This window comes from Dendrobium catenatum, unplaced genomic scaffold (assembly GCF_001605985.2).
Source record: "Dendrobium catenatum unplaced genomic scaffold, ASM160598v2 fragScaff_scaffold_1220, whole genome shotgun sequence".
NCBI classification, from domain to species: domain Eukaryota; kingdom Viridiplantae; phylum Streptophyta; class Magnoliopsida; order Asparagales; family Orchidaceae; genus Dendrobium; species Dendrobium catenatum.
This window is the reverse complement of record NW_021319682.1, coordinates 11,171,133-11,189,688: the sequence shown is the minus strand read 5'-3', so window position 1 is coordinate 11,189,688 and position 18,556 is coordinate 11,171,133. Positions and strand designations below refer to the sequence as shown.

The 18,556-nt window shown below is 33.8% G+C and overlaps 2 protein-coding genes across 2 annotated transcripts; both read right to left on the bottom strand.

Annotated features, from left to right (window-relative positions):
- Nucleotides 1-338: 338 nt before the first annotated feature.
- LOC110115143 (NADH dehydrogenase [ubiquinone] iron-sulfur protein 6, mitochondrial) lies at nucleotides 339-5,540 on the bottom strand. The gene is made up of 3 exons (XM_020848278.2): nucleotides 5,329-5,540; nucleotides 953-1,037; nucleotides 339-512 (listed from the first exon to the last, which is right to left on the bottom strand). Exons 1-3 carry the CDS (start codon nucleotides 5,446-5,448, stop codon nucleotides 400-402), a joined length of 318 nt encoding a protein of 105 aa, XP_020703937.1. The 5' UTR covers nucleotides 5,449-5,540; the 3' UTR covers nucleotides 339-399.
- A 764-nt stretch (nucleotides 5,541-6,304) lies between these two features.
- Nucleotides 6,305-18,063, bottom strand: LOC110115176 (DEAD-box ATP-dependent RNA helicase 5). Its single transcript, XM_020848340.2, has 13 exons — nucleotides 17,409-18,063; nucleotides 17,184-17,308; nucleotides 14,926-15,033; nucleotides 14,579-14,659; nucleotides 13,006-13,084; nucleotides 10,472-10,557; nucleotides 10,327-10,383; nucleotides 10,169-10,236; nucleotides 9,133-9,201; nucleotides 8,863-8,956; nucleotides 8,187-8,351; nucleotides 7,993-8,085; nucleotides 6,305-6,759 (listed from the first exon to the last, which is right to left on the bottom strand). Exons 1-13 carry the CDS (start codon nucleotides 17,989-17,991, stop codon nucleotides 6,664-6,666), a joined length of 1,704 nt encoding a protein of 567 aa, XP_020703999.1. The 5' UTR covers nucleotides 17,992-18,063; the 3' UTR covers nucleotides 6,305-6,663.
- Between the last annotated feature and the right edge of the window lie 493 nt (nucleotides 18,064-18,556).

Here is an 18,556-nt window from a genome sequence, read left to right as displayed (position 1 = left end):
TGTAACTTCTGTGAAATTTATTTGATATAACTTTAATATGTAGATTTATTTACAGAAATATGGCTTTATTTAGGGGTGTAAGTGAGTTGAGCCGGCTCAAACTCGACTCGTTAACGAGCTCACGAGCTGAACTTATTGAGCTTCGAGCTCGAGCCTACAATCAAGCTCGTATGATAAACGAACTCGAGTTCGAGCTCAACCCAACTCGACTCGAAAGCTTATCAAGCTACTTGATATATATATATTATATTATATTATATTATTATTTTTTTATAATATTTGAAGGCTTATTTTATAAAAAAAAAACCTATTTTATGGATGAGAAACAAATTTTACTCTGAAGAACAGGAGTCAGGAGATTAAGTTGTATTACGATACAAAGCAAGCTGATGGATTCTGTTAATGATGGTGATTATGCTGAACAAAGCGGAGGCCGCAGTACTTGCATATAGCTGGATCTTTTTTATCTAGGCATATAAATTCAATTGGATGGCCAAGGGCAGGGTTCGAATCTGCACAGCAACAACAAAGAGTAAGCATACGCATGTTCTATTTGTATTTCAATCCTCTCCAATTCATAAGAAAATTTATTCTGACGAATCAGAAAGCGCCACGTCACCCGGTATACAGCGGTACACAACAAAAAAGTGACATGCCACGTTTTGATTCGCCTCCGGACGGTCTGGTATCCGCACATAACAATTTATCCTAATTCAAGTCCTTATTCCAATGGTGAATTTGATTTGATGCTTCATTTGTGACAGCGATTCTTTTGTGTTTAAAAAAATTAACTTAAAAAATTCCAAAGAGCCAAAACACAGGAGCATAAGCAACCTCATATGACATGTCAGACTGATCTGCTACACAGGGTTTTGTTTTAAATGAGAAGAATCAATCGCAAGCAATCAAAACATGGAATTGATAGCTTGGATGAGTTTAAGAGAATTAATACCTCCTTCACAGGCTACGATTCTGCCTTCAACTTTAATTGGTGGTACTTCATTAATCAACTGCATGGGAGATTTCCTGCTGCTATCCTGCAATAATCAATTGCCGCAGAAACACACACTGCTTTACAAATTTCCATAGACAAATAGAAACTTTTTAAGTAAGATGATTCTCAACTTACGAGCTTCAAACATGGGAAAGATAGTATGCTAATATTGTTGATCTTATAGGAATTCCTAAATTATTGATTAAGCATGTGTTCTTGCAAACTATAAAGTGAAAACAAAATGTTAAAAGTGAATGGGCAATAAAGTTGAATGTGTGGCTTGGCTCAATGATTGATGCTACACATTTCTCATGGTTGAGAAAATTTCGGGAGCGATGGAGTAAGCTCTTTCTGTCCACTAGCTACGCTTGCATAAAAGAAAAATAAAAAATCCAAGTAAGAGGAGGATGGGGGAGTGATGGCTACTGTAGAGTACTCTCATGTGAGAAGATTTTATAAGACTTAAGAAAGTATTGAATAATGAAAAGTTGAAAATAAAAATGAATGTTCATAAACTGTTAGTTGGCCTACACATAAGTTAAAGATTTTGGGTTGAATAGTGTAATTGTACTAATTTATCAGGCTCAACTTGAATTAAGCAATCCATAACCCTAACAAATAATGAGATGAGTATAAAAAGATCAAATAGAAAAGGGAGAAGGGAAGCTCTATTGATAAAGTGAAGAATGCAGAGTATTATTCCCCCATCTAAGGCTGTTTATATGTAGGTTACAATGAGCTGATATAAATCCTTCTCTTCAAGTCTCCTTCATGTGAGCTGACATGGCTTCCGCCTTATCAACCTAACAATTGAACTACTGAGTAATATGAAAATGTCATAGCTAGAAAAAATGAAGGAGATGAAACAGACAAGGTTGAAGAAACAGCATTGGCACGATCAACTAAAGAGTCGAGTTGGCAAGCTAGTGAAACAATTACTTAATAGTCTATGTGTAGGCTGGATTTCAAACTTTATTAAGACCACTTGTAAGAAGAGGAGAGCACAATCAATCCCGAGACCTAATGATAAATAGACAGAATAGGTCTAAATGATGTTCCAAACCTTGTTGTACCATGAGAGAAGTAAGGAGGAAATACCCAAACTACGAAAAACATCTAGGCCTGTCATTCTTGACAGCTCAATCTTGGAGCTCAACAAAAGAACGAGTGACCTAATGACTGTAATAGTTTGATGCTTGGATAGAGTTTTCAATCTATGTGATACAAGTTTAAAAGAAAATTAGTAGTAAAGGGATTCAGCGAGGCTTAACATTTTGTAATTGAATATTGAAGCATTTTTTGTTCGGGAGGCGAGGTGTAAGCCTCAAAGTATTTTGAGGTGTAAGAAGTCTCAAAATTCAAAATTTCTTAAAGTGAAAATAAAAGTTAAAAGTAATTTTTTGTATAATACTCAAGTAATATATTAAAGGAATACATATTAAATTTTTATTGAACTATGAAGTGATAAATTGACATACATATGAAACAAAAAACTGCAAAATACGTGAAGTGAAAAGTGATAAATTATGTGAAATATAATTGATATCCAAATACTATAAGAGCATAATAACATAAAATATGTGAATTGCATAAAAGTATCCTATAATATCAAGTTAAACTTCAAATTCCTTATTTTTCAATTCCCTACTCATCCAGATTTAATTTATAAAGAAAGCTAAAAAAGTTATCAACAATTCAAAAATCATCCACATTGTTATCACTGAGGGAGGCTTTATTTGAGTCATCGTCATAACAAATTTATCCCTCCCTTGCCTCATCCTGTGGAGTCTAATACCTCCCAATTTGCTTCCTTCTTCATTTATTTAAGTCATATTTCTCTTTCATAAATATGTTGTCAACATAAAGATGAGATTAATACTCCAAAATTTTTAGAGCAAAAGGTGGTGGTGTTGTACGGCTTTCAAGTGATCCTCGGCAGTGGCTATGACGGTGGTGGCTTTGGTGAAGGAAGCAGTCTAGATTTCAAGGCAGTCGAGAGCAAGTTGTGGCTCGAGGATGCATGAAGGCACGATTTTTAATTTATGATTTTGATAAGTTTTAATAAAATATATATATATATATAAAGTGAGGCATACGCCTCACACTAGTGAGGCGAGGCGTTCCGCAAGGCGAACCACATAAAAAAAGCTTAAGGCATAAACCTTGAGGCATTTTTCACTGGAATTACATTGAGGTGAGCCTCATATTGTGCAATTTTAAACAATGGTATTTAGGAGAATATATTAAGACAAATAGATAGACCATGTCAAAATTATGTTCCAAACCTAGTTGTACAATGAGAAGCAAGGAGGGAATACCCACACTACAAAAAGTCTAGGTTTGTCGTTCTTGCCTGCTCCATCTTGCAGGTCAACCAAAGCACTGGTGACCTCATGACTTTAATAGTTCAATGTTTGTATAACATTTTCAAATTGTGGCACAAATATAAAGAAAAGTAAGTACGAGTGGGATTCAAAAGACAATATATTTTAAGGAAACATATAAACAAGTAGATTGAAAATTATAATGAAGCTTCTTTGAAAATAAATAGGCTAATAGATAAAGTAATATGTTGATGGAACATCTTTTTTGTTATAAATAAGAGCACTATTCCAAGCACCAATTTTAGCCACAACAACAAAGGTAAAAGAAGAAAAAGAACATTGTTCGACGCATCATTTTTCAACTTTATGATTAAAGATATCATACTGGTTAGAAATATACAAGCAGCAGACATCATAACGCATGTTATGAAAGATGCCATAATGCCCACTAGAAACATGGCAATGCATGGAATATAATGATAGTGCACTGGCAATACCCACACAAACACCTCTTTCCATGCCCACATTATTTCATAAAAAGCACAACAACATTGGAACAATAATTAAAAATACTAGATATCTACGAAGGATATACTCATTGAAAATTCAAAACTCAAAATTACAGCATACGAATCCAACAATTACAACACTGAGTAGAGACTACGAGAGTTGAAAGCTTGTAATAAAATATAGTAGCCAATGATCCTGACAATTAGTGGCCATTGGTGGTTAAGGCCCATCTGCTTATTTCTTAATCTCAGCTGTGCTAAAAAAAAAAAGAATGGGACGTAATTTCAAAAAGGAAAGAATAGAAAATAGCATAAAAGCAAGATCTTCTTGGACCACTTTGCAATATAAGTGTAGGTTCTACCTAATCTATCTCTTTAACAATAATTGGGTCAAAATCTTCAGAATCCAAGGAACAGTTTGATACTAAAATTTGAACAATCAAGGTGGAGGAGGCAAACTGCATATCTATTGTTTATATGAGCATGATAGGATTTTTTAATGGGTTATATGGATTTTGTAGGACTAGTATAGACTTCTGAGTCGTTATCCTTGTATTCAATAAAAAATAATTATTTGGTTTGGTGAAAATGTTATGCAATGCATTTACATGCAAAATAAGTTTCCATTGTTTGTTTTAAAATAATTTTAATGAAGGTTATTTCTTCACAAATTTGTTGCATGCTAGACACATCCAAATTAGCCATGATTCCTGAGTCGTATACAACATTCTATTTTTAGCAAATCACTAGCCAAAGAAGGTGAGAAACTATTAGGAGTGAATAATATACGAAAATAGGTGTGGACAACAATACTAAATAGTTGTGTACTCTCGTAATCTGCACCTACCTCTATGTGCATTGTTTGGACTAATAATTTCTCATGTAAGCCAAAACATTTTGCATCTAGATGGAAAATTATGAGATACTTCCATAGTTAATCAATAACTTCTATAAAAAAAATGTAACTAGGCAAGAGCAACAAACAAGTCAATCTTGAATATTCACAAAATTTAAAATCCTAAAGAATGAAATCAACCATTAAACTAAAGCCCTATATGTTTGCCTGAATTTAGAAATCATGTTTTGAAAATCGAACAAGTAACTATATTCCCTTATTTGTTTTGATGTAGTTAGAAACCAATGACATGTTGAAACACTATAAACATCTCCGAACCCTCGCCCAATGCGATTATTTGGATTTCAATTACAGAAATGAGTGAAAAACTAAACCATGACTTTCAAACCGTTATATCTATCTACTACCAACCACAAATAGGAAAGTGAGCACTACACTACAACGCGCCTCATAGATCTCTGCGAAACCCTAGATTTCCCCGGCGACACGGGTTGTCTTGACCAAACCCTAAGCAACCAGCTGCTCGTTCATAAGAACCATTAAATATTAAATTTAATAAGGAAATGAATGCAGGTTATCTAAGTTAGAAGAAAACCCCATCCCCGTGTATGAGGATTGAAGAAAGAAGCTGTTTATGAGTAATACCTGCATCCATTTGGCAGTGTGCTCACTAACGAGAGTATTGATTGCTCTGGAACTCCATTTCCCAGGGTAGATTATCCGATCAAGAGATTTGAAGAAGCCGGCAGGTCTCCCGGCGGCCATGGTTCCGCTCCGACTACGATCAAGCTGTTCTCTTCTGCGTGTGAAAACTGAAAACCGGTTCTTACTATCTTTATTCCTCCCTCGTCGGGTTTTCCCTAATTTTTTTATTATAAAAAGCTTCTTAGAGTTTTTTAATTTATTAAAACTCACAAAGTTTAAGCGTTAATAAATAAATAAGAATAATATTTTATACTATTTTACACATAAAAATAATTAAATAACATGGTATTAAAGTTAGAATTTGTTCTAAACTATAATATTAATTTATTTGTCATAATTTCATAGCAAATTAAATTTATTTTTTGTAAATTTTGTTTACGCTTTGCGTAACATTTATTCAAATTATTATTAATTTTTTATCTTCATAACCCTTTAGCTTGTTTATAGGAAAATCTATTTCTTTGCACTCTGCCCCCTTTTTTATATTTTATGTGGTTTTTTTAATTAAGCCTTTTCATTTTTTTAATACTATTCTTGCTGTTTAAAATGAATAATATTTTTATCTTTTAATCCTTTGTTTTTAACATCACGTGTATTGAAAATGAATGCTTATTAATTAGCTATAAATTAGTTTTTTTTTTTTTTAATACAGTATGATCAACCTTGATTTGAATTTTATTTACAAATATATCATGGTGCGAACACAAGCCCAGGAGATAATTAGGGTTAGATAATTAACTAATAAAATGAGAAATTATTCTGCGAGAAGACCAGACATAAAACGCCGTTCGGAGACTGACTAGAATGCACCGCATCATCGATATCGAGCTGCGGTACGAAACACAAGGATGATGTGGCGCATTCTGATTGATCTTGTGACGGAATTAAGCATCTGCACAGAATAATTAATCCCATAAAAAGGAATGTTATACGTGTAACACAACCATGCCAATTGAATTTCCAGTCAGGTTACATATCTTGTGCAAGCAACAGGCCTATAAATAACTTCACATACATGACAAAATTATGTTTAAATAGGAAGTCTTATAGACCAAATTGAATAAAAATATACATACAAAACCAAAACAAAAATGATAAAAACACATCAACAGACCCCCATATCAACTATTGCATGTGTAAGTAATCCATGTGGCTAAATGGAATGAGATCCCAGTGGAGATCTGTGAGGGAAGGAGGAACCAGCTGTTAGAAAAATGCACAGTCCCTTTGATAAATCGTACAGAAGGTCGCAGTTGGATAGGAGAGATTTAACAATCAATCTTCTTCATCAGAGTTTGAAAAGGTTATTTTTGTGGCCTTAGGAGCATCAGCTGTGATCTCTTTGAAGTGTGATCCATAGAGCTTCGACTCCTACAAAACAAGACAGAATAGAATTATTGCAAAAGCAATTAGAATAAACAAGTAGTTCAACATCAGATTGCTGATTTGTGCTCAAAATGAAATGAGTTTAGCTTTGGAGGAGTTCATAATCATTCAAAACCAAGGATCGATCCTCTAAATATAAGTTTTTAGTAAAGCCTGAGCTTCCATCTATAAGAAGAGAATGAAGTGAAAGGATTTTAGATGTGCAACCTGAGGAAAATTATTACGTGCGGCATCCGGTTCGTCCGCCACATCACCCGGAGCCTAGTACTTCCGGGTGACGTGGCGCGTCCGGATTCACCTCCAGAAGGTCCAGACACTGCACGTAATAATCTCTTGCAACCTGAAAGCCTCGTATCCCCACGTCTAAATTCAAATTTACCGAAATGAACAAGAACTTGGAAAACAAAACGGATGAACAGATCGAAAAGTAAATGGTGCTAAAAGATAATCTTCTGTTCTAGGAAAAAAATTCGGACAAGATATTCAGATATTTTTTTTTTTACAAGGATGGCTTTCAAGTATATAGAATTTACTTTGAGATAAGTGCAACATAAATTTAATTGATTACTAAACGTAAAGCCAATGGCACAATAGCTTTGAGAGCAATTCTGATCAAGTTTTGGTCATGATACAATACATTCAGTCAATTTTTTTTTCCTTTATTCTAATACCAAGAAACTTTAGCATGAGTGACCAATGACCAAACACAAATTCAAAGCTCTGCAGCCATTTGCACTGTACACCTACATCCCAGCCATGCAATCTAGTTTGGGAGGCTGGTTCCCAAGTACAATATACTTCACTAAAAACATTGATGTTGTAATAATGCATATCCCAGCTTTCCAAACTGAACTGCCGCAACCACTACTGAAACCATAAGTTTTATCATACAATTTATAAAAACAGTTGGGGTGGAAATGCAACTTCTAAGGGAAAAAATATTCTATGCGGAAGCCAAATTCCATCCAGATACCTAATAAGCCCGCAGCTCGATATCGCTGACGTGGCTCATTCTGGTTGGTATCCAGATGTAGAGCTGCGTTCAACGTCCGCATAGAATAATCTCTCAAGCAGATGAAAAAACAAAAGGATACCTAACAAATGGCCTGGGAAATTCATGAACACATTTTGTATAGAACATATTCTAACAAAAACGCTAATTGAACAATTTGTGCCACCATTGATGAGAATATTAAAAAAAAAAAAAAGAACACGTACCTTTTTCTTTACATGAGTTCCAAATTTGGTAAGATTTGTGGGAATAATTTGCCCAGCTTCTCTAAGAACATTCACAAGTTCCCCAGCAAGGCCCTACGAATGATTAGGAAACATTTACATATAATGTAAATGTTATATTGAATGCATAATAACTCTCTCACAAAAGATGGAGATTTATTGAAAATGGTCGGTACCTTATTTTCCTTTGTGAAGAAGGTATGTGCAACTCCCTTCTTGCCGGCACGTCCTGTCCGCCCTATTCTATGGACATAATCTTCGGTCGTCAAAGGGAAGCTATAATTAATCACCACTTCAACATCAGGAATATCCAAACCTCGTGAGGCAACATCAGTGGCAATCTGCAGCATATTGGATAATGTAACATAATTCAAGCTTATTCCTTGGCATTTAGGTTTTGTTTGAGATAGCTTGAGATCACTGTTTTTTTCTCTTATTCTAAGATATTTTTGTACTAAAAAACAACTTTACAAAGCAGTTAAAAAGCCATCCCAAATAAAGCCTTTAATCATTATGTTACAAGCTGATTCATCATTCATGCAACAAAATCATAAGATGTTAAATTATGTAATTGTTTTGAACCATGATGAGATAAATGTGGAAATATTTTTGAATGAAATGGAACAAATCTCACTCGAATATCACATGATAAAACGACAGCAAAAGATTCAAAGTTTCTGTGATGCAGCAATATCTTCAGTTCATATTACAAAAACAACACCAAATTTTTGGGCAAATTTTCAAATTAAGCAATCTAAAACCACATAGTGATTTTCAATTTATGAAAGCAAAAAAAGAATTTCAGAAAATGTGAAAAAAGGCATTTAACATCTTTTTTTATATGTAGCTTACCATTAAAGGGCATTTCCCCTCCTTGAATAGAGAAAGAGCCTTCGTTCTATCATGTTGAGCCTTATCTCCATGCACAGAGACAACCTTCCACCCTCTAGAAACCAATATTGATTGTATTAGTTGCATATCCAAGAACTAATGGCTCAAAAAGCAAACATTAAGTCATAAAAAACCTGTAAAAACAACTTTGTTAATATAGCACTAGCACTTTGTTTTCTAGGCCAATTAATAAAAACACAAAGTAGAAAACAAAAACTAAAAGAAAAATACCTCTGTTGAAGCATGTTCTCCACACGAACAGCTTCCTTCTTGTACAATACAAAAACTAAAACTCTATTTCTGTAAAAAGAACTCAATAGTTAAATTAACATCAACAGAAACCTAAAGAAACATATTAAATTGAAACACAATTATAAGTCAATCATACATAGAAAGAGGAAGAACGAGACAAAATGGATTCATGAGCGCTTATAGCACTCTAACATTGAAATCCAATTTAGGCAAGTACCAAATGGAAAATATAGAATATAAGGTTAAGTAGAAAAAAAATGTTAAAAAAAAAATCCATGGCTTAGCTCTTAAATACTGCTTTATTCACAAAGAGTAGATATAAAGTGTAAATTGACAGTAACAGATAGCCAAACTTGGCATTTTTTAATGCAATTTAACATTTTAAAGAGACCAAATGAACAATTGCAAGCGTGTTAATCCTGATATTACTTGACCACATCCATATTCATAGGAGATAGATTTTAAGATAATTATTGTAAGCAAAACTGCACAATAAGATTAAGTTTAGAAGGGGAAAAAAAGGCCTTGGCATTCTTAAGTCATTGAACCACCAAAAAAATCATTCAGAAAAAAATAGTAGGATTACAAAATTACATAGTGATGCAGCATTAATAAACCAATACTACAACAACAACAACATCAAGCCTTTGTCCCACTATGTGGGGTCGGCTACATGAATCCTTTTTCGTCATTGTGTCCAGTTAAAAGTCAAATTCTCATTTAAATCTAATAAATAAATATCATTTCTAATATTTTCTAACCATGTCTTTTTAGGTCTACCTCTACCTTCCTTAACATAAATTGAATCTAATATCTCAACTTTCCTAATCGGGTCATCAGAAGGCCTCCGTTTAATGTGACCAAACCATCTAAGGTAACTCTCTCTAATCTTATCTTCCACCGGAGCTACTCCAACCTTTCATGTATATGCTCATTTCGTATCCTATCTCTAAGGGTCAAGCCACTCAAATTAACTAGCTGATTCACAAAAGAAAAAAAAAAGTTGTTACCATACCTATGTGATTGATGATACTTCTCTAGCAAGGCAACCAATCGAGAATCCCGATCTCTGTCTTCCAACACCTACACTCAAGAAATAAAGTTCAGAAAACACAGCGTACATTTACTGCCACAGCCTGAGATAAAATATAAAATGATAGAAGTTGACCGTACCTCTACTATCTGCATCACATCATGATTGGCTGCTAAATCTTCTGATCCAACAACAACCTTCATAAAGTGAAAGCAGTTAGAGGTCATGTGTAAAGTAATCATATAATCTACACTCAACAGATGAAGCAAAAAGCACAAAGAATACCTTAACAGGGTTTGGATCCATAAATTCTTGGGATAACTGGTGGACAACAGGAGGCCATGTGGCACTAAACATGACCATCTGGCGTACTGTATAGGAAGACAATACAAGAAAAATGCTCAGCCATAAATGTTTGAGTTGAAAGTTCAACGTGCTAAGTCAGATTATTAGTTACATTGCCAAAAACACTATGGATCGGAACAGTGAACCCCACTTGTAAATTGCTATCATAGGCTTTGTTTGGGACGGCTTTCATACTGTTTCTTAAAACAACTTTTTAGTACAAAAGTTAAAATTTTTGTACTTAAAAGCTGCTTTAAGAAGTAGTAAAAAAGTTGTCCCAAACAAAGTCTTAATCATAGGAGAGTACTAGACTAATAAGATATGTTATTATTGATGTATTATATCCACATAATTGAGAATATTCTCGTTATTTTCTTCCTTTTATATTCTTCTTTGCATATAAATAAGAAAAAGGATTCAATTGATAACATAACAACAAATAGTTTTCCTCTAAGAAAAGCCCAAAATGATCCATGGGATTTTTATGGGGCCCATTTTAGGCCTAGACTATTGACTATGCCATTTTGCTGCTTTTAACTCTTCAAAATTGATCCAAACAAGTCTCGCCATTAGAATTACTATGTAAATAGACATAAAGTTTACACTGAGGGTAGGATTAGAGGGTATAGCCATCTTTTGCATTTTTCTATATCTTCTTGCTTTTTTTTCTTATCACAATCCCTAACTTACTCGAGCTTTTTTGCAAATTAATAACAACTAAAGGAGAAGGGAGATTGGAGATCAAAGATTGTCAACAAGCAGTACACAAAAAATAAAATCAAGATCAAGATGAGAAGTAGATAGAGAATGGAGATTGAGATGAGCAGCGGACAAAGAACGACACCACTGAGGTTGATTATTATTAAAACGGCACCTCACAGAAAAAATATGACAATGGGTCGTGCTTGAAAAAAAATAAGCTTCTCAACTTAATCTCCATCGCAGGAGAATTAATGTTCGTATCTATCGCCCTCCACAGTAATCCTCCTCAATCAAGATGTGGGCTCCTCAAGCAAGGTGTGGGAAAAACATGAAACTTGTCCTCGGGTCAACGTCCAATCAAGATACACCTTCAGTAGCTCGACAACCTTTTTGGTGAAAGCCATTCAACTATTTCAACTTAGCTAGTGGGCAACCTCACGCTAATGAATATTCGAATTTAATAATAGTAAAAAAATCTAGAACGTTATATTAAGCAGTAGAAAATTGTTTGACATATTTATCCTCTAAGAAATCTCTCTCACATGAGCTTTCCACCCAATTCAACAACAGTTCTGACAATGAGAGACTAATTTGGAACAATTTTGAAGAGTTAAAGAACTAAATTGGGCACCTTCAATAGTTTGAGGCTAAAATGGATCTCCCAAAAGAAGTAGACACTACTTGAATTTTTTCTCATTTTTCTCTCAATATGGTAGTAAAGCACCATAATCATTAACCTAATTGTCAGCCCACCACTATCCCTCTCTCCCTCCCTGCATAATAATCCCCACACTCACACTCCTCATAAGCATGCAATGCCCACTCATGCAACCACCTCTTGGACATTGTCAAGCTCTCGCTCCAGTTTCAGCTTAGTCACTCTAGAACTAGCATTACCTTAGCTAGGACCTTACCCTTTTATGAATTCGCTATCACCAAAGTTAATTATGTGAACCTAACCTCCTTAGCAAACTAGGAAGATATCCTTGGCTCTGGCCTAAAGCCAAATTTAATACTAGTTGCCTAAAAGCTTTAATATAGTCCCCCTTATGCTCTAGCAAGAGACAAATTCTCCCAGGCGCAAAGGAATCGATGTAGCACATGAAATTAGGTTTAGAATTTATTTTAATTATTTCATTTAAATTAGAATTTTTTGATTTATTTTAATTGAAATAATATTTTTTAATCCTTTTTGGATAATTTTAAACTTTAAATACAAATTAGAACTAGAATTTCTTTCAATATTAACTTTGCAATCCTATTTCTACAAATAGGGTTTATTGGTTTCTGTTTTGACAAAATTGTAGAATGAATTCAATCAAAAATATTTCTCATAATCTCCTCTTCAAACGAACTTCAGCTACTTCCTCCTAATGCTATTCTTCTATCTCGCTTCCCACATTTACATGAAGGAACCTCTCTAATCATAGTGATTTGAAAGGGAATAAAAATAGTGTGCATAAGATTTAACATAAAATGCATAAAAATACAGCAATTTCGTGTAACAAGAAATGCCATTGTTGAACTATCCATGCATGTGCCACCTTTCAAAAAAAAAACAATTATTTGGAATCCACGACCAGATTAACAAAATAAAGTCATTAATTCATAATCACTAGCAACATTTGCCTAGCAAAATAAACTGCAAATGGTCAGGTCAAACGCCATTAGATCATCTACATTAAAAAATATATATTTATTCACCAAGCTTTTAAAGAATTGCATAGCATGAAAACAAGCCACAAATGAAAGCAAGCATAATTGTTGCAAACCTAAGGATGTTTGGTTTAATATGGATCGAACCTCTGGTTCAAATCCCATGTCAAGCATTCGATCAGCTTCATCAAGAACCTGCGAAGGATAGAACCACAATAAGTAATGAAAAATGAACCAGCTCGACTCTAACCAAAAATAAATAAATGAATAAATTCTATGAGATTCAATGGAAAAGAAATACAAATGAACGAACAAGAGACCTAGAGTAAGGAGCAGGCTATATCTTGACAAAATTATTATCACTTAAATAAAAGACTAAATTAGTTGATAGAATAGGAATTCCTTCGCCTGGATTTGTTAAACTGCAATCAATGTGTTGCAAAAAGGCATTTAGAATAAAAGAACAACCCCCTATCAAAATTTTTTGAGGAAGTTTTGCTCTTATAAAGCCTCGAGCAATGCAAGAATTTAACTTGAACACTATTTTCATTCAATGAACAATGCTACACCCTAGTGGCAACATTAAGCTTCATAAAAGAGAAAGTCAGATAGTTGTCAATCCTTCAAATTTATGTTGACAAGCCACAATTAGGGGTATAAATGAGCTGAGCTTAAGTGAGCCTGTTGTGTCATTTTCAACTCGTTCTAATTCTAGTTTATTTTAAATTAGCTCAGGTTTAAAATTGTTCATAAAGTTCATAAACATTGTATTCATGTTAGAGTCATTATAATTCGAGCTAAACACTAAAGAATTTTGCATGAATAAATAAATAACAAGCCAAACATGATAAAATCATTATATTTATAATTTATCAACTAACCAATTGATAAATATGAAAAATAAAATAAAATTAATCAAACATGAGCTCTATTTAATTGATAAAATAAAATTAATCGTTAAGCAAATGAGCACCAAATAATTATTCAATTTCAGCTCTCTTAATGAATGAATAGAACACAAACTTTTTAGTGATTCAAACACAAGATATTCATAAATGATGAGCTTTTTTTATAGCTCTATCCACAATTCAAATTAAAAAGTTATGCTGATAACATCATAATGAAGTGCTCTTGCACCAAACTTAGTACGCTAATGATAACTCTTTTTTTCAAATAAACAAGCAAGGGTTAAAATGGAGAAGAGGAAGGGACCAAGAGGCTATTTGGTTTGAAGAAAAAGAGGCATAAAGCATTCCAAATACATGGGTTTGAAAAATATTGATTTTTTGGTCTGAAATAAAAGAAATGTAGAGTCAATTTTTGAAGAGTGGAATGTACCCTCGAGTTTAATTTTGGTGTATTTGAAAAATCATTATATTTGGTTCTAGCAGTTTATATTACAAATGCAGAGGCTGTTCACTGCTAGCTCATATTGCAAACACAAAAAACTGGAATTAGGTTGTTCTTTACTTGTAGATTTAAGTATTAGTAGCTATCCAAAGGTTAACAGATGCCTATTTTAATGGTGATAGAGGACAAGGAATAAATTGATCTTACTTTTTAGACTCTCAAGTCTCAAATGCTTTGATCAAAAAGCATAGCAACAATACTAATTGAATGTTGATAACATACTTAGAGATCATATGTCATTTTAAAAAAAGGAAAATGGATAGAATGTTAGAATCTTACCACAAAAGAAACCTCTTTCAGGCAGCAAATACCCATCTCAATGAGATCCCTCAGACGGCCAGGGGTCCCAATAACAATGTCCTGAAAGATGAAAAAAAACACACCAACTTTTATAGGAAACCAAGTGTTGCTATTACTAAAAATTCCAGAAATACGAAATTCTGGGCATAAGCATGTATACACAAAGATTTGCACATGATGATCAGTGAGAAGACCGTGCTTAAAATGGCAAAGAAATTGGCAAGAGAAAATGGAAGCATGCACTTCCTATTGAATAAATTGAAATGATCCATAAATCTAGAATGGGGACTGAAAACAAATAAAGCAAAGATCAATGAGCAACTTACAACTCCAGCTTTAAGAGAAGATATCTGTGGCCCTTTGGAAGTCCCACCATACAAACAAACTGAAGTTATACCACAAGGAGAGCCAGCATCACGTAAAACATCAGCAATCTATAATAAAAAAAACTCAAATTAGGAAAATGCTTCATGGTTAATCTGTATATGGATGATATTTTCATAATATTCGGTGATGAAGAAACGATCCTTTGTTTAACAAGGACACCAAAAAGCATGAGTAACTATACGAAGATATAAAAGATACAACAATAAGATCAAACAATCAAACAAACATGAAGCTTGAAGACAATCATAATCATGAAAAAAAAAAACCGAATCAACCTTCTTAATTCATGTTCATGTTTAATTCCATTGTTATAGTTGAAACAAAGCTAATGATAATGATAATTAGACGCAACATGATCTCAAAGATAAAACTGGAAAAACAAAACTAAAGAGATAGTACTGACTACTGATTAGTCCAAAATGTTGCTCTATAGTTGATAGCACATTGACATCACTAGTATCAACCTTGCACCAACTAAAAATTTGGATTGTTATTCTCTGATATAATAGTAGCTGCCTTTGCCATTATCTATAATTCATAATGTTTGTCACGTGTGGACAGCCAATTCAATGCAAAAAAATATTGTATCCCTTGTTGAGATTTGAAAATTGGTAATGTTTCTCTTGGGGCAATAACTCAATAAATATTTGAATGCAACAACAAATGTTGATCAAGCATATGAGTTTTCCATACGCAAGAATGATAAATTCCATCATCAAATGCAAATCATTAAACTATTTATTTAAGGCCCATATTCAAAATATTATAACAAATAGCAAGATATTTTACCAAATTTTTTAGAGGCACATAGATCAATTATTCATGTCACGAAAAGAATGAGACAGCATAAAGGCTTTCTGCATCCATCTTTCCCCTAAAATAAACTAAACAGAGCAAATGAATCCTTTGCAAGGTTTATACAAGAAGAAACCAAGAATTGTAATTCATGCAAGGACATATAAATCCAACAACTCAAGCTCCTTCGCCTGTGAAGAAGAGTTGAAGGAGCTTGTTGCACCCAAAAAGCTGAGCAATACGATCATTGACTATTTTGAATGCTAGAATAAAGGACTGCATTTTCTAAAGAATTTTTCAAAAGGAAACCACAATCATATCCCCTATGATGCAATTATGAAGATTCTTCGGTTTTCTAAGGACGTCAAGTCAAAAAAAAATCATTGAGTCGGTCTAAATTTATACACTAAATGGAGTGAAATGCTTTGTTTTCTTGTCTATCCAATTAAAAAATTTCAAAAGTAATGGCCAACTGCAAAACACAAAAAACTTGATTTGTTGCAGCACGTATCCAAATATTTATAATTAAGCTCCCGTCTACTCATATCAACTGCAAAATGTGCAGCATTCTCACCATATGGCTTATCAAATTTGCAATTTGCAATTTGCAATTTGCAATTTTGTAAAATGGCGGGATGCACTAAAATATTAAGCATAGACCAATGAGATAGATACAAGACATAATAAAATTTTAAATGAGATGATTATTAATTGTTTCTCTTTCAATATAATTGCATGTTATATGCCCAATTAGCTATGAAATATGTTATACAATTGTATGAGTAGAGAACTTTTTCTTTCATTTTCCTTTTTTTTTAAATTGTGTTTGAGGCACCCCGTATAGATAGGTTGAATATGTGCATCAATGTACATAAAAATGTATGCAAAAACCACACAAGCACAATTTTAAAAGTAATAGGTGTATATATCTGTATGCAAATGCAAATACATGCATATAGGTATAAAATCTGGCATTTTCATCTGACAAATCTGTGAGGGTGTTAAGACCTGTATCTTTGGAGACCAGTATCAAGCCAATGTTTCAGAATTGTGATCTAAGATGTTAACTTGCATGGGAAAAACAGAGCTCATACTGTACCAGAATGTACATTAAGGACATCAATAGCCCTAGGTTTTGTATGCTAAACTCATTTGTTTTCCAATGCAAGTACCTATAATCAGTATAACTCAAACAACTAGGCCAGAATGGATGAAATCTTGTGTAAGAAACTTTTTAGCATATAGTTCCATCAAAACGTCTAGACAGCCTTTGTGTGTTCTATTGCAGTTTTGGATAAATTAATAATTACTGTATCAGGCGTAGGGAGAATAGGAAATAAAGTTTAGTAAATTGAAATACATCAATTAAAAAAATATATAATAGATGCACAAATACACATACTTGCTGAGCTAATTCCCTTGTAGGGGAGAGTACAAGACAGCGAGGAACAGCTTTCTTCGATTGCTTCTTATTGTCCTTCTGTAAAATATGCATAAGCGCTGGAACACCATATGCCAGGGTTTTTCCTACCAAAAAAAAAAAAAAAATCACCACTAAATGTCTCAAAAAAAGAAAATAGATTCTAGTTATAATTAAAAAGGAGAAAGATGGGCATCAAGAAAGTACCTGAACCAGTAGCCGCAATACCAATGAAGTCCCGGCCAGCCAAGAGAAATGGCCAAGCGTGCGCTTGAATCGGAGAGGGATTACTAAAAGTTTTGCAGCAGTCTAGGACCTCGCCAGGAAGCCCAGAATCTGAAAACGCACCCAAAGCCCTGTACTTCGACTCCTTCACGCCGTTCCCGGACACCACCACACCCTTTACCCCTTCGATTTCGTCTATAGCTCCCACCCCTTCCTCTATGACTTCGTCCGCATGCAAATTGGATGCCTTTTCTGTCTTATCCTTTTTCTTTGTCTTCTTCTCCCTCTTCTCACCATTCACCAGGTGCTTTCCATTGATTTCTGAAACCACGCCGCCAAGCTCGATCTCAGTGTGCTTCCTCTTTTTTTTTCCCTCCTTGACGGATTTATCAAGAGCTTGAAACTCTTCAATGAAGAGGCCTTCGTTTTCATCAAGTTCCTTGCTCTGGCCTTCCTTCTCCCTTCTCTTCTTGTCCTTATTCTTCTTCTTCTTCTTCTCAGAGAGATCGATACGGTTGTTCGCTGGGGTTTCAAGGGCTTCCTCTGTCTCGAGCTTTCGGCCCATTGCGCAAGCCGAACCAGTGTATCCCGGCGAAGAAGCGAAAGGAGTAGGCAGCGGCAGGCTAAATTTTAGGGTTTTTGAACATATTTATGGCTGCTTGGATAAAATTATGATTGGTTAGATAGTTGTTCAATCAAAGTAAAATCATATGAACTGTTTCTTACTATTTGAATATCTTGTTAGATTTATTTTCTATTAATCTTAATTAAAATATATTTAAATTAATTAAACATAACATTTCATAATTAATTAATGATTAATAAGCTAATTAAAAATTTCACTCGACTACTCTTGTTACCAAAATTATTGTTGCTTTGTTGTAGAAGTTTCACTCGACTACTCTTATTACCAATATTGTTGTTAACGCGGCAATGCTAATGTCACCTCGAAATGTTCTTATCTACCCCAAAGAACTTCAATTGAATAGTTAATTTCTCTTACTCAATGATTTTACTATGTGTGAAAGAGGTCTAAAAAAATCCACCTAAGATCATTGACCTATTTGAGGTTAATCATTAAAGTATTATTTGATTATGTTAACTTATATGAAAGAGATCGAATTGAATCA